At 35.2% G+C, this 16,306-nt stretch overlaps 3 protein-coding genes across 4 annotated transcripts; 1 reads left to right on the top strand and 2 right to left on the bottom strand.

Annotated features, from left to right (window-relative positions):
* The first annotated feature begins 2,632 nt into the window (after positions 1-2,632).
* Positions 2,633-4,838, top strand: LOC106923373 (uncharacterized). The gene is made up of 6 exons (XM_014996360.2): positions 2,633-2,696; positions 2,811-3,131; positions 3,371-3,730; positions 3,831-3,959; positions 4,051-4,109; positions 4,214-4,838. Exons 1-6 carry the CDS (start codon positions 2,654-2,656, stop codon positions 4,343-4,345), a joined length of 1,044 nt encoding a protein of 347 aa, XP_014851846.2. The 5' UTR covers positions 2,633-2,653; the 3' UTR covers positions 4,346-4,838.
* Positions 4,839-6,488: 1,650 nt separating this feature from the next.
* LOC106923365 (uncharacterized) lies at positions 6,489-9,246 on the bottom strand. The gene is made up of 6 exons (XM_088009482.1): positions 9,141-9,246; positions 8,673-9,017; positions 8,251-8,586; positions 7,860-7,976; positions 6,998-7,065; positions 6,489-6,919 (listed from the first exon to the last, which is right to left on the bottom strand). The coding sequence occupies exons 1-6, from the start codon at positions 9,211-9,213 to the stop codon at positions 6,779-6,781; spliced, it is 1,080 nt and encodes a 359-aa protein (XP_087865608.1). The 5' UTR covers positions 9,214-9,246; the 3' UTR covers positions 6,489-6,778.
* Positions 9,247-12,409: 3,163 nt separating this feature from the next.
* Positions 12,410-14,425, bottom strand: LOC106923364 (uncharacterized). Of its 2 annotated transcripts, XM_088009234.1 has the most exons (7): positions 14,326-14,425; positions 13,872-14,216; positions 13,737-13,785; positions 13,450-13,634; positions 13,116-13,232; positions 12,918-12,976; positions 12,410-12,827 (listed from the first exon to the last, which is right to left on the bottom strand). In XM_088009234.1, the coding sequence occupies exons 1-7, from the start codon at positions 14,369-14,371 to the stop codon at positions 12,780-12,782; spliced, it is 849 nt and encodes a 282-aa protein (XP_087865360.1). In that variant the 5' UTR covers positions 14,372-14,425; the 3' UTR covers positions 12,410-12,779. The 2 variants fall into 2 exon arrangements, with proteins under 2 accessions (XP_087865360.1, XP_087865359.1); XM_088009233.1 differs by having other exon boundaries at positions 13,450-13,785; positions 14,326-14,405.
* Between the last annotated feature and the right edge of the window lie 1,881 nt (positions 14,426-16,306).

Below are 16,306 nucleotides of genomic sequence, written 5' to 3'. Positions count from 1 at the left end.
GCTATTGTCATGGTGAGTGTTGGTGATGAGGGCCCAAATGCAACTGGCTGAGATGTTGTGTTGAAGTTGTAGATTTAATGAAAAAAGGAAAAGCAAAAAACTTACAAAAATTACAGGGAACCAAAGAAGAACAAAAAAAAGACCAGCAGAGAAAACAGGGAGGTCACAGGGAATAATGTGTTTAACAGGAGGAACCAGCAAGGAGTGTGAGGAAGAGAGGGGTTTAAATACTGTGAGGGTGAACGCTGGAACAAAAACCTGGACTGGTGAGCTAATGGGTTGCAGATGTGAGGGGAGAGAGAGAGAAAAATGGCATACGGGATGACAGAGAGTACACAAGGGACTAGGAAATGAATATAACACTAATAGCTATACCTAAGAAACATAATTAAACTAGAGTAACAAGGAATAACTAGAGACACGAAATACACATAACTAGAAACACTGAGAAGGACTGAGCTAAAGTAAAATAGAAACAAGACTGATCTAATCAAAGAACTAGACTAAAACAGACAGAATAATCAAACCTCAAAAACAACTCAAAACAAACCAGGACATAAAAGTAGCAGTATGATATGGAGGTGAGTTGTTGTTGGATTCTTTTGTCTTCTGTGTTTTGGATTCCTCTCTGTGTTTCTGTCACTTCACTTTCTGATTGGCTTCACATCCCATTCAACAGGCTGCGTGATCATTTGTCCTCTGGGAAACACACAATATCTCACTGGACATGCAGGTCATTAAGACAATCCAATGTTGAACATCCCTGACTTAAGGTTGGAGCAATGCTGATGAAGATTCTCTTTACAGTCGTCATGAAAATTAAAGCATTCTTAGGGTTGTTAGGAGGAAAGATCAGGTAAAAAAATAAAATAAAATAGCATTTTAGCTAAGGAGTGAATCAGGCTGAATATCCATTTAGCTTGTTTAAAGAGATGCTGAGGTGTGTTCAGTCCTTAAGTGATGAAAATCTGTTGCAAATTTTGCCTTAATTGTAGGACCCTCCCATTGTTTTTTATTTTTTTTTATTTTTTTTTTTATTTAAGCAGTAAGGTCATAAAAAATAAATAACAGGATAGTTCAGACACTATGTTTGATAAGAGGAAAAAATAAAAAAATATATGAGGCATGAATGAAATAAATCAGTGGAAAAAATAATCAGTTCTATGTGCCATGTAAAATTCATTGTCACATCGCTGTGCAGTGATTTTAGAGCATCTTTGCATCTTTGTTTCATAAAAACTTCCAGCTCTCTGCAGTTTGGATGCTGGGTGGTCCCCGCAGGCCTCTCCTCTGATTTTCTATGAAACAGGGATGTGGCTGTTCCTGTGGTGGTCGTCCCAGGGCTCCTAGGGGCCTCTGGATGCCTGAGTGTCAGATCTTCTCCATGTCTGCCTCAGGTTCCAATGGTTGGGTCTGCGGGTCCTCACACGTGCTACTGAACATTTATATAGAAAAACTTGATCTGGACATGTGTATTCACAAACTCACTCAGCTGTGGATTCAGGTATTCTTGGATACATTGTCCTGTGTTGTGGTTACACCTTGTGCTTTTCAGTATTAATGTTAGTTATTAATGTTATTCTATATGTCCTTTTAGTTTCTTGATTCTCTTTTATTTTTTCTCTCTCCACAGGTGACATCCAGTGTGTTTTCTTGTATCTTCTCTGTCCTCTTTCCTCTCCTCTATTCTCATCTCCCTCTCTCCCTTTTACTTTGTACGCAGCTCTTTTCCTTTCTCTTCTTTTCCATCCTCTAGTCAACTGCATTTGAAAAAAGCCCAAGGCAAATTCTAGTTATGTCTTTGCATACACGCATACAGTAAATATATATTTAAACTCTGTTTATTAGTAAATATTAAATAATGTTACACTCATGAAATCAATTCTTTAAGGCTACTCCTTGGCAGGAGCTCACGTTTGTTCTATATTTAGTTCATGTGAAAAGCTTTGTAAAATTTTACATAGTGATTTTTAAGAATACAGGTTTTTTAATATTGGTTTGTTAATTTAATTTGGACTTCAGCTGTGCTTTTTTAAAGGTGTGCTTATTGTAGCAAACTCATGCCATGTGAAATTCATAAAAGCAATATCACCTTCACAAAACCAAAAAGTCTGGGGTTTTCAGAAGCCACTACATCCCTAAGAAGAGAACACAAAATAATTTTTTTCTAGTAAAATGTTTACTTCTCCATAAAGTACTTTGAACTCAATAAAACAGCACCAGGTTTTTATATATTTAATAAACCTGCTGATGTTTTATTGGGAATTCTGAAGCCATGTCCAGCATTATTCTATTTTTGATTTGAGTTCTTTGTTTTTGTTTTGCTTTTTAGATCCTTAATTTAATATCATTATTACAGATTTATGTGTAATATAATTATTGCTTCTGTAGGCTTCAAACCCCTTCTTTTAACTTTACACATGTACTAAAACTCACCAACACCAGATGACAAAGCTCTTTGCTGGTGTTCTCTCATGTTTAAGCTGGAAAGTTTTGGTTACCCTCTTTCCACTGGGGTAGCTACACAACATTTGAATAGGCCAATCAGATGTCTAAGAAATTGTTCCCTCCCATTTTATATTACCAAATTAAGAATTCGTTCTATATAGTAAACAGAATTAACTGTGGCATTGAGTTGATAAACGCCCTCAATATGTACGCTGCCTTTTTCATCCTGCTGATGCTCCAAGTTGAATGTAAGTATGTGGAGACAGATCAGAAAATGTAGTATTTTCTTTATTTAGTAAAAACTATAACGCATTGGGGTTATTAATTACTATTTTGTGTAAAAATGTTTTCTTTGTGTGCAGATGCTGAGAACTTTGTCATAACAACTGTTGCTGTTGGAGAAAATGCGACTTTCTCTTGCGAACGACATTCATCTTGGGGGGTTGGATCCCTCTTTTGGATAAAACTTATCCCTGGGAAAATGCCTGATATATTAGGCTCAACATTTACTTTTGATTATCCCGAATCAAACACATATTCTCGCATTTCAACCAAACAAGAACCTGGGAGTTTTGTTCTACATTTAGCAAGAACAAGGCTAAGTGACACAGCATTTTATTTTTGCTTAAGGACACAAAAACACAACCTTACTTTCTTAAATGGAACATTACTCAGAATAAAAGGTAAAGAGATTCATAAAACTTTTTAGAAAAATCACAAACGTTTTAGTGTTTTATCAATGTTAGTAGGCTAATATTCACATTGTTTTTTTGTGTGTTTTTTATGAAGAAACATGCATTAACCATTTCTATTGGAAATATTTCTAGGTTTGTTTAATATTTAAATGTATCTTTTTTTTAATGCCCAGGTCCAATATAAATCATTTGTATAAATGTTGTAATTTATCTCTTTTCTTCTCTAGAATCAGAGCCTGATGTTACTGTAGTCACTCAAGACTCTCTATCTGATGCAGTTCATGAAGGGGAATCTGTGAGTCTGCATTGTTCAGTTCTCTCTCAGTTAGAGAAGAAAACATGTCCAGAGGAACGCAAAGTCTTCTGGTTCCGAGTCTCTTCACCACAGTCACATCCCAGCTTAATCTATGCTCAAAATGAGGGTGATGGTAAATGTGGAGACGATCCTGAGTCTCAGTCTGGACAGAGTTGCGTCTTTAACTTTGTGAAAGACAACATCAGCTCATCTGACGCTGGAACCTATTACTGTGCTCTGGCTGCATGTGGAATGGTAGTTTTTGGAAATGGCACAAAACTGGAGTTTCAAGGTAATTCCAATGTGTTTCTGCATTACAGTCACAATATTATGTCATATTTTGATTCTTCTAAGATGACTTATATGTAGATATATATTTTTTTATGTTTCAGATGACAGCATAAATAATTCACAGAGGAACATCACTCTCCTTCTGCTATGTGGAATCTTGGTTTTGATGCTCATTGCTACGGCCCTACTTGTCTATTTGATTAGGAAAAAATGTTGTCACTTTTCCAAAGGTAAGAGTAGTAACTAGATTATTTTTCTTGAAAAGTGGAATTTTTTAAACATAAAATTAAACTATATTTAAACTGTTATAATAATTAACAGGTCCTGAGTTTCCAGGCAGAAATGCTGCAGTAGTTTGTGGGCAATTACAAAATCAGCAGGTGAGAAATTTTATGTTGTTAAAAATATATCAGCTAAATAATGTGCATCTTATATCTACAAATATCTGAGCATTACGATCTGCCCATTCATTTTATTTCCCCAGAGAAGTGAAGACTCTGTAGTTTATTCTACAGCAGCTTTTACCCAGAGAAACGATGACCGAGTGGGCAGGGTGAAGGCAAGAAGAAAAGAAGGTACCATCTACAGTGATGTCAGGATCTTTGATAAAGAATAAAATCCTAAACCATGGATTCAAGGATCCTTTTAGACTACTGTTTTATTTTTATTTTTATTTTTTTTTTTTTGCTTGGCATGCCAAAAAAAAACTTTGCAGTCTTTTGCATTTAACACAGTATATTAGCTTAATAAATACTTTCACCAGGTTAAAGATCTTTTGATGTGTATTCAATTTTATTGTGTTTCATTTAAAAGCCGTGTATCCTTTTTGGTTTGTGTTAAAAGTTAAAGTGACTGATGTTCATCTGCCCAAAATATGTTTTAAAAAAAATAGTGCAGCTTCATGTTTTTCTGCACTTTTTTGTTTCTTTAGTAATGCAACATAATACACTGTATGACGAATTGCGTATGTATGGAATGTTTTCAAGAGAGTAAAAGTTGTTGTAAGTGTGAGCAAAACAAAAAAATATCACTACAACAACCCACTTTTCATAAAATGTATAAATATTTTTTTTTTTTTTACTGTAATAAAATGTAATAATACAGCTTGATCTTTTTTCCATTGTCATCAATGAGTTAAAATAGAAGCACTATTTTTTTTGGAAAAAAATAATGTACTAATTTTTGGTAAGTGTAAATAGGGTAAAAGCATATCTTTATATAAATATATTGCATTTTCTTTTAGTGTTTCTCTGCAGCCAAAAAATTTAGAGAAAATAACAAAGATAACTATATTGGTACCTCTTTAACCTTCTCTTGTGGCAAACCAGCAGAATGTAATGCATAATTGTGAAGTGAAAATTAAAAATGACATAATGGTTCTTAAAACAACCGCGTTGCACCAGTGTTTAGGCCATGTCTCTACAAGTATTTACTTTTTTTCCCCATTCTGTAGCATAGGCTCAGTCACATCTGTAAACAATAGTTTTCAAGTCTTGCCAAAAATGCTGCGTGGCTTTAGGCCTGTGCCATTCTAACACTAGTCTAGACATGTTTTGATCCACACAATCCCATTGCAGCTTTATCATTTGGGTCCTTGTCCTGATGAAAGATGAACTTCTCCCCTGGTCATGTCATTTTTCATGAAGGTACACGTTGCATTTCTTTTTAGAAACTACCTCCCCCAAACTGCTTCCTGTTGTAGTGATGGCCTGAATCTTGTTTCTATCTCTGAAAATGGTGCAGGTTAAACCGTTTATAAATTCATGGTAGAGGTCAGTTCATAAATTTGGTGTCGCAGTATTCTATTCAATTTTGTTTTTATTTTTCTATTTTGTCAACACAATTGCTAATTCATGATGGGGTTTTAAGGAAATTTCCTCAGTTTGTGTCATGTAGTCACATTTTTAAATGAGGCAGTTTGACATTAGTCCTGTAACTGAAATTGGGTAAATGTCATTTCAGATTTTTGTACTGCTGCCTTTAAAATTCTTTCTGGTCATCTGGCATATAATAATACAATAACCTGCCTTTAATTACTGTTCTGCGTGTAAAACATAAAGAAGGATCTTTCTCTTAGTTAATTTCCAGAGGCTTTGGTTTGTATTTCTCCTCTTTCTGCCCAGGTTTCTGATGCAACTTGTTTCTGCCATTGCCTTTATAGCCTGGTACAGTTAAGTCTCTATCTAGAGTTGTGTGTCTCGATACAAATGCCTTATAACATCCACCAGTGATGTGCAGTCCAGGGACACAAGTGAGGCAGCACCTTGACTGTGATTCTAACAAGTAAAATGGGTACATGAGAAATAAAATCAGAGGAGGTCCTAGAACATTTGGTTTCATGGGCAAACAGTCCCAGCGGCCTGGCTGCTCATGTTAAGAAAGCATGAAGGAAGTTTCATGTGTCTGACTTCTGGTATTTATTAATGTTTGCCATTTGCAATTTGTTTTGCAACTAAAACATAACTTGGAAATCTTCAAATCATATGTTTGAATAATTTGTGAATATTTTGTGAATACAGCACCCAATGTTTAGCCTCAATGCAGTTTTTTTAATTCATCAAAATCAATAGTCCTGCACTCCCATTACACACAATGGTAGTTAAAAGGACTACTAACATTAAGCATAGCAGTGGTGCTCTTTGGGAACAACACTCAGTCGGGATCAATATTTAGAAGAAAACTCGAAACTGAATTTTTGATGTAAGTTTATTCCATCTGCATGAAGGAAGTTTGTTTGAAATAAAAAAAAAAGCCACACATCTGTTGCAATGATTTATTCAACTTTTATTTTGTTACATATTTGTCAACATAATTTACAATTATGTGCAATTTAGTTGATTTACGCAAAGAGAAATTACTTAGTGTGATCCATGGAATAAAGAACAGCTGTTTTTTTTTTTGTTTTTTTTTTTTTTCATGTGTTAACATACTGATACTACAAAATGAACAAGTAAGAAAAAGGGGGGAAAAAAATGATTTTGCATTACAAATTAAGTTATGGAAATATGCTCTAAAAGAAGAGCATCAAATGTTAAGAGTGATGTAATGACTAAAGTGAAGAGAGCTGATTTTGGTGACCATCTGATTTGACAGTGGAGTAAACACATTCTTGTGGATGGTTTTTCTTCTCATTAGACCTTCTAACCCAGGTTTGCACTGATGCATAGTTCGCTTCTATTGCTTCACCATCCTGCAAAAGAAGGAACAATTTAGTCTATTTTCATGTTTACAGAACGTGTTGTGAAGAACTTGTCAGGGATATATTTACCAAGTTTCTTGTGTGAACATCTTTTGATTTGGCATCCTCCACCACCAGACTGGAAGCACCATTTTGACCTTTGAAGAACAAACGGTGTTTTCATAGATTTTCTCTTTTTCATGCTGTTTGCTTTTGGTCTTGTGAAAGATTTTAATGTTTCTTCCAATTTGTCTTGTAGTTAATTAAATTAAGCTCAAGAGAGACAGAATGCTTTGCAAATATAATTGTGTTTTATTAGAATTTTATGACATTCAAAAACTAGAGCATACTTTCACGGGACTTGGTTGCAATCCACAATAACACAAAGAACAACTGAGCCAGTCACATGGCCGAGATTAAGTGGATTTAGGCCTCAAGTTTTGGAGAAGACTACTTTAACAAGTTCAAAGATGAGATTTTAGAGATTTTGAGAATGACATATTAGGTGACTTCAGACAGACTGGTCTCATTACTTTTGAAACTAAAGTGCTTCAGATAAAATAGCTTGAAAAAAGATAACTCAATACAATCAAGGTTTGTGAATTAACATATTTGAAAACACAAAACACTTAACCTCACAGCAAATATCCTGCTACAGACATAAGTAACCTCTGTCAGGATCCAGGGAACTGGGACTACAGTTCAAACAGGGTCATTAAAATTGGACAGTAATACAGAAATAATGTTGCTTTGCCTAATGTAAAGCAGTAGGCAAATCTGGAATGCACAAGAAATTATGGATCTGTCCTGTTCTGATTGTACAGACTGGTGGAAGCGGTTTCATGCATGGTAATACATGTAAGCTTGGGGTCAGCATTTTCAATATTAAAGATTTTAATAGCAGTTCGTGGTTAATATAAAAGTGACTCTGTATTGAATAAGTGAAACTCACCTTTGGTTTGTCCACAATTTCGCTTCAATTTAATGTAGAAAATTAGGAGGACTATAACAATAACACAGCAGGCCAACAGTCCTCCAAGTGTAATGACAAGACTGTCAACATTTTGCTCTAATTTAGAAAAAAAAGGAAAGGCACATTTCAGATATTTTTCTTAACACAAGTGTACTGGCAGTCAATTTTTTGCAATTGGACATTATGACCAAGGCTACACTAAGCCAGCACGATAAACTATAACTTCCAGAAATAGGTTATAGAGTTGTCAAGCACATGAAAAAAATAAAAGTGACTCATTAAATTAAATTATTTATGTGCTAAAGCTCTGACAAAATATTTAAATGTCTCTGATGTATTTAAGGTAGCCAAAAAAACACAAAACACATACTCATCTCCACTTTGGTTCCTTCACCGATCACGATTGATCCACATGCTACCACAGCGCTGTAGTAAACTCCAGCATCAGATGAGTCTCGTACAGATAAACTGTAAGAACAGCTTCTGTCCAGGTCTTTGTCGCTGATGTTCCTCTGGGTATAAATGATACCTGGATGGAATCGTTCTGATTCAGTTCTGAACCAGTACATACTGGGTTTAGTTGGGCACTGGGACTTTTCTTTATTCTTGGAGAGAAGTGAACACTGGAGATTTACTGTCTCTCCCTGCTGAACCAACTCAGTCTTTGAATGTTGTTTCAAGTAGAGAGATTTCTGCTGTTTATCATCTGCATGGTAAATATCACAGGTAACACAGTTAATGAAAAAGACATCACATGTCAGTGAAGTAGAAAGCCAGAAAACATCATCTTACCATTCACAGCGAGGAAAGTGCCACTGATGAACTTGTGTGAATATGTTGTTCCAATGTGACAGAAATATGTTGCTTCATCCTCTTTGCTGATATTGAAGATAGTGAGATCATAACGAGACCCTTTGATTGTTATTGCAAAGTGAGAGCCTTTAAATTTTTCACTTATCGTTGGTTGACCAAGAATCACAGAAACCACTATTTCAACCATATATCCAAGAGATTGTTTATACCAGTAAACAAATTTAAGCTCCTTCTCAGAAGCATTGCAGTCGAATGTGATATTGTCACCAATATCTACCAGAGTTAAGGAGATCAGGTGGGAAGCCTCAACAGTATGAATTAGAGCTGTGGAAAATAACAGTGAAGGCTTTAGTAATAGATAGTTTTAAACATTCAAGTCTGATATACTAAAAGTACCGACTGGTTCGTCTGGAGATGCAGTTCTTTCTAGAAAACAAATATTCTTACATGCCACGCTGAGAATAATCATTGCAGCCAGTCTTGCGATCATTGTGGTGCAGCTATTTCTCTTCTCGCACATTTGATGTCCTCTTACCAAATGTAAGGCTCAGTTTAGGTGGTGTCGAAGTGTTTCCAAAACAGACAACAGTGATTGGCTGAAATGTTCGAAGATGTACAGCCCACTGCATTTGTTAAACCTGCGAGGCCTTTTCAGTGAATAAGGGATTGGCATATCCTCATTTAACTTCTTACTTATGATAAAAACAATGTCAAATCTTTAATAAATCTTTTAAGATTTATTAAATCTTTCGGTTTTAGTTTGGTCGGTCTGAAAATATTTATGGTGGGATGAATTTCTTATTACGATCAGTCATTTCTACTAGGTCAAATCTGAGCTACATGAACAAGTGTTTTTTGCTGTGTATTTGGTTTTCTGATATCCAAAGTTATAATTACTGTAATGTCTTACACAATGTTAAATAGCTATGTTAACATGTGTGGCAGATTTTGTAAAACATCATAAGGGAAGATGGTAGTTTTTTGCTTTCAGTAATAGCTTGTTTGTTGTTGATGCTGTTAATGAAGACTGCCAAAGTAATTAGTTTTTCTTCTGTTGTTATATTAAAAACATCTGCTTCTGTCACTTGTCTACTGAAACCTGCCATGGTCAAATCCTTTGTAACAGCGGTCATACATGAGCATTTTTTTTTCATTTCGGTGACTTTAAAATGTTAAGATCTTAAAGTTATGGAAACAAACTTTAGCTTTGCAGATTCAAAGAATTTTTCTCTAAGCTGTTTTTAAAGAATTTAAATTAAATGCAAAATAAAGTCACATAAACACAAGTTCTGGAGGATGTATTTGGTCTGCAGTAAGCTGGTAGCTGTTTTAGTACCAGTAGCTCTGTACAGCCAATATAGTTCCAAGCAATCCATCCTCCTTAACTAAACATGTAGCAACATTTGACAGTTGATTGCATTTAGTTGTGAATAGGATGCATTAGGAACTTTTTAATTTATGTAAGAATATAACTCAGATGTTAGAAGGCCTGACAATGTTTTCTAATACTATGCTTTATCAGTGTTGATACTTTAACCTCATTGTAATTCAAACAGAAGGAATCGTCTGTTTTCATTTAGCAATTAATTATTTTTACCACTTGGGGCCAATCATAAACTGTGCAAAAATCCCAAATAAGATTATAGTGCAAACTTTAATAAAAAATAAATGAGAAAATCATCATCATCAGCTTTATTAAAGACACAAATAGGTCCATAGAAAAAAATAATACAAATAATAATAAAAAAACAATCACATAAAAAGATAATAATCACATGTACAAGTCACTGATTTAAATTGACATATACCATTATAAAGTGAGGGTAGACTTACTCTGCCCTGGCATTTTAGTACGCGGTACATTTTACACCTTATTTTACAATTATACTTTATTTCTTTGTGTTCAGATTTATGTAAATGACACAGGAACATATGTGGCATAATAGGGGAAAAGTGTGTCAGCAGCTTATAAACAATGCAAACAGTGGCTTGTTTTGCTCTCAGTGGAACTGAAAGAATATACTAAGTAAATAAAATGTTAAAAGATGACTTTACAGAATGATACAAAATTCCATGGACAAACAGTATTTTCAATTACTTTTCCAACAATGTAAGCTGTTTTAACTGTAACACAGAGAACTACTAGATTTTTATTTTTCATTTGTATTATAATAAAGTAAATGTTTGTTTTTTTATCCTGTATTTTTATTTCTTAAAGATAGATTCAATATTTTGTTTAGTTATTACTCTTTCATGCAGAAGTTACAAGACTCCACCACAAACCCCGGCTGCTTTCTGGCCTTTCTCACATTTTGTGACCTTCTCATTGATGCTTTGCTGCACATGTTCGTTTTTTTCATATCATGGGTTCCTCTGAAGTTTGTCTAAATGTTTTAAACTTTATAAAAAGAAAAAAGAAAAACCGCAAGCGTTCCCTTTTCACTATGAAAAACTACATGCAAAAGTGACAGCAGCAAATAGAAACAGTTGCAGGCTGGTCTATTTTACCTTTGACCAACTGCTGAGGCTGTTTACTGTTTACTGAGAATAGATGCTCTGCAAGCCTCAACCAAACAGGAAGTGCGAAAAGAACAAAATGTAGCCCTATTATGCTCAAATTAGGTCATTAAAATCATATTCATTTTTTCTTGTGGATGTTTTTTTTTTTTTTGTTTGTTTATTTTTGTCAAAACAATTTTATAATTGTACATATTTTAAAGAGAAAAGTAAAGGCTCACTTCAAAGTAAGCTAAATAGTTGGGCAGGAAACAAAGCATCTTTGTTTTCACACTTGTGTTTACCAAACCACAAGCAGTTGTGCTTAAGTTTCCATGCATCATTTCTATGTATTTGTCAAGCATTATTTTGTTTGTTGGAAGGTTGAACTTTGTGTTCAGTAGCTCTGCACATTATGTTTTTATCCTCACTTTTTAGTTATACTGCAAATTTAAAAACGTCATACATTATGCCTGAATAATCCCACTAATGCAAATGTTTTTAATCTCATAAACATTCCTTCCTTCAGATATCTGAAGTAAATTCACATCTCCCATTTGAAATGTGTCAATTTTTTAAAAATCATTACAGTATTTTTTTTTCTGTGTTTACAGAGAAAAGCTGATATCATTTTTGATGTCATTTTTCTTACTCATGTTCGAATGAATATGAGAGGCGTCTTCTCATAACTGGAAGACTGATAGTCAAGTTCTTTTTCAACAGTTCCAGTTAAAAGGAGCTTTGTGATACTCAATGCTGCCCTGAAGTGAGCCGCATGGACAATATGACCCTAAACATCTTTCCAACTATTCGGAGGGGATTTGCTAATGTAGGTAACATCAAAAGCATATTAAACTCTAATGTTAGTTTTTATTTACTGATTTTCAACACCACTCAGTCTGATTTAGCAATGTAGAAGGTATCCCACCTTTCATCACAAGAAAAGCATACTGCCTGTTATTGGGGGATAAACCCAGGTATAAACTTAAAAATGTAGCTGGGAAAACATTTCATGCACACTGTCGATTGTTTTTCAAAGGATCTTTGAGTTTTGTCTATTCATAGTGATCGCTTGTGAAAGCAAAACTTGCTCCCTTCCTCTAAGAACTCTACCATTGTTGCAAAAAAAAATTAAAAAGTATATTTAGTAGATATTAAAGTAAAGATAACATGCTGAGCAGAAGTTGATAAAATGAAATCGAAACCACTACACAATACACTTTGTGTAATACAGAATTATTAGCATTTATTTGTTTAACCCAAAGAGACAACTGACAACTAGTCATTTACACTTATTTTGGTCGACTTTGCATTGATACTGTGAAGAAATCATACAATTACTTTTCGCCAAATACATCTTCTTCCTCTGCAACAGTGGGCATAGCAAGCGTAAAATACTTCCAAGCTATTTTGATATTTTAAGACAAAATGTAAGTGTAAGCTGAAACAGACACCAATGCAATACATTTATTTTTCACAAATTTAAATGCTGGTTTACTGGCCCCACTCTGCTTGTAGAGTGGATCGCTGATGGTCAACATTATCGCATGTGACAGTGGTGCAAAGACAATGATGGGGCTTCATTTTATTTCATTTCCATCTCTTTACTGTGTACTTTGCTCCTGTGGTTTCATTTTTCTATGAGAAAAATAAAATGTTATTTTCAGTCATATAACACAGAATGGCATATAGGAATAATCATCATGATGTCATGTCTCATTTATTTACCATCTCATTTGAGTGACTTAGATTGGCATTTTCAGTATACATGAGGACACAAAGTTCTCCTATAAAGAAAAGAAAAGCTTATTAATTCCTGTGGATTTTGAACATACAGGTTCTCAATTTTATGCATTTAGAGTATTACTCTCTACCCGTTATCTATGTACTTTATCCCAGGAGGGTCCCAGAAAATTGCAGGCCTACCTTTGAGGTGTTGAGAAATGTTTTTGTCTTTGTTGTTGAAAATTAATAGAAAAATCACAAAAACGCAAAAAGCCAACAGTCCTCCAAGTCCAACGACAAGAGGGCTCGAATCATTTCCTAGTTTGGAAAAAAGAGCAAACAGAAATATTAGACAGAAATATTAGACAAAATATTAGACAAAATGATAATGATAATTGAATCATCATTGAGTTGCAAGACCACATGAATTGAGATCTCTGATTGGCATGAAATTTCACAGCGAGTTGTTGAGTGGTCCAAAAAGGACAAACCAAAGTTATATATTTATGAAAAGTAGAAAACACAAAACACATACTCATCTCCACTTTGGTTCCTTCACCGATCACGATTGATCCACATGCTACCACAGCGCTGTAGTAAACTCCAGCATCAGATGAGTCTCGTACAGATAAACTGTAAGAACAGCTTCTGTCCAAGTCTTTGTCGCTGATGTTCCTCTGGGTATAAATGATGCCTGGATGGAATCGTTCTGATTCAGTTCTGAACCAGTACATACTGGGTTTAGTTGGGCACTGGGACTTTTCTTTATTCTTGGAGAGAAGTGAACACTGGAGATTTACTGTCTCTCCTTGGTGAACCAACCTTGAATTTGGATGTTGTTTCAAGTAGAGAGATTTCTGCTGTTTATCATCTGCATGGTAAATATCACAGGTAACACAGTTAATGAAAAAGACATCACATGTCAGTGAAGTAGAAAGCCAGAAAACATCATCTTACCATTCACAGCGAGGAAAGTGCCACTGATGAACTTGTGTGAATATGTTGTTCCAATGTGACAGAAATATGTTGCTTCATCCTCTTTGCTGATATTGAAGATAGTGAGATCATAATGAGACCCTTTGATTGTTATTGCAAAGTGAGAGCCTTTAAATTTTTCACTTATCGTTGGTTGACCAAGAATCACAGAAACCACTGTTTCAACCATATAGCCAAGAGATTGTTTATACCAGTTAACAAATTTAAGATCCTTCTCAGAAGCATTGCAGTCGAATGTGATATTGTCACCGACGTCTACCAGAGTTAAGGAGATCCAGTGGGAAGCCTTAGCAGTATGAATCAGAGCTGTGGAAAATACATTAAAAGTACATGCTCATTATTTTGAAAACACAAGAATGTTTTCCATGTAAATAGTAACTCAATATGATTATTTTCTTTTTCAAAAATAACTTACCAGTCGCACTGAAAAACAAAATCAAAGCAGCCACCCTGACAATCATCGTGGTACAACCTTTTCTCACACAACTAATGTCTTCTTGCTCAAATGCAGAGTTTAGTTCGAAAGGTAATGAAATATTTTCTGGACAGTGATTGGCTGAAACGTTGAAGATAGCCTGCCCACCGTATTTGGTATGCTGATGCTCTTTTCATTTTAAAAGGTTTTCTAATCGAATGATTGATTCTTGAAATTCTGTGAATGTTTGTTCGTGAAAAGTTGTTGTAAAAAAACAAAACATTTATAGAAAGTGAAGCTAATGTGCTCTAAACCTGAAAACTTTGAAGATGCTGAAAAGGGAGCAACTTTGAAAGCGGCTTGTGATATGACAGTGGAAATTTCAGTTTAAGTTGTATAACTAAATGTTTCTTTTGGGGATATAAATGTTGCTTTGACCTCAGTCATTTCATATGCTACTTAGATGCTACACAAAATCTGAAATGGACAAACAAAATCCTGACATTTATTGTACAGGTGTGCCCTTTTGGGTCCTTTGGCTCAAACTAATAAATATTTTCAGTACACTCTTAAAGGATTTAGTTTCTTAGTGCTTCAAAATGTCTGTCATGGTGAAGTCCCTCAACCGCAGAGATATCACTGCTTGAAATATCAGATTCTTTGTGCTGAAGAAATCCCTGGCAAAACCCCTGCAATAAAACTCAGAGCTGATCAGATAAGAACTGATCCTAACTACAAAAATAAGGCCTGAATCCCAAAGCCTTGACTCTGTCTACAGAGGCCTGTTGTGGTGCCTCTCCATTCCTCGACAAGAGAGTTGCTTTCCTCAGAGTTACGTTTCCAATCTAAAGTACAAGAAGTTCTCCTGAGAACCCCCTGCTGGGATGCCAGGTTACACCTGCCGAAAGAGAACACATTTTTATCCTGTTCCATCAATTTTTGGATTTTGGATATTGCTTTAACCCGACTGATAATCGACTCACAGTGAGACCGATTCATTGTCTGGACTGAATTAGGTGTGTTAGATTAAGGGCTATTGTAAATTGCCTTTCTACTGCATGCTTGCTTAATGTTTTGCTGATTATATGCTTATATTATTATATTATGTTGTTGCTTTGCTTCTTGAAGTCACATGTCAGAGAAAGTCTCGGACCAGAACAATCTAATTCAGTGCTGCTGGGATTAAATGGTTCTCTTTCAGCCAATCTCTACTCTCTTTCTCCTTGTTCCTGCTCCCTTTCTTTTCTTGATTTCGCACTCAAATCATATCTACTAAGACCACATTTTCTTTGTCTAGCCTAAATGTCAGCCCTCAACATGCATAGTTTCACGATTCAAAGTATGTGAGTCTGAACAGTGACCTGACCTCCACTCCTTTTGGGTTAGGTCTTGATCCTCCCTCACCAAAGGGTGGAGCTACTCTGTCTCACATCCCTGTTATGCTGCGTTTATGGTTCTACAAATCTAATTTTCCCTTAGTTTATGTCCCTTAAAAAAAATCCCTCTTTTTTCTGTGATCTGATTGAATATCTTTATGTCATTCAGATGTTCTGAGAGACATAAAATTATCTTCGCTTGGGCATATATGATTTTGGTTGCAACTTTTAGCACCACCTTTTGAGATGAGACTTTCCATCACCTCCACGTGACTGCGTTTCTGAAAGTGACAGAGCTACTTTTAGATCAGTGGTGTGACCACAAACACCTCCCCACCGCTCCACCTCTCGCCCCTCCCTCGAAAGGGGCGGACAGGAAAAAGTAGGTGGGCCAAAATGGGGTGGAGCTTTTAAATATACATTATACTAAGTTCATTTTTTATTGTTTGTGTGAAACATAAAGTCAAAGTGCACAACTCAAACCACTGCCATTTTAGACATATGTGGGTGAAAATGCCTTATTGATAGATACATTTTTTTCTATTTGAAGAGAAAGGGAGCGTTGGTGCCCTTCTTGAAATATTTTGCTTGTAGTGTTGAAAGAT

The sequence above is a fragment of the Poecilia mexicana genome, unplaced genomic scaffold, assembly GCF_051168715.1.
Source record: "Poecilia mexicana isolate PSO_F unplaced genomic scaffold, ASM5116871v1 scaffold_10, whole genome shotgun sequence".
NCBI classification, from domain to species: Eukaryota; Metazoa; Chordata; class Actinopteri; order Cyprinodontiformes; family Poeciliidae; genus Poecilia; species Poecilia mexicana.
Note: the sequence above shows the minus strand (reverse complement) of the source record. Positions and strands in the feature narration are given on the sequence as shown.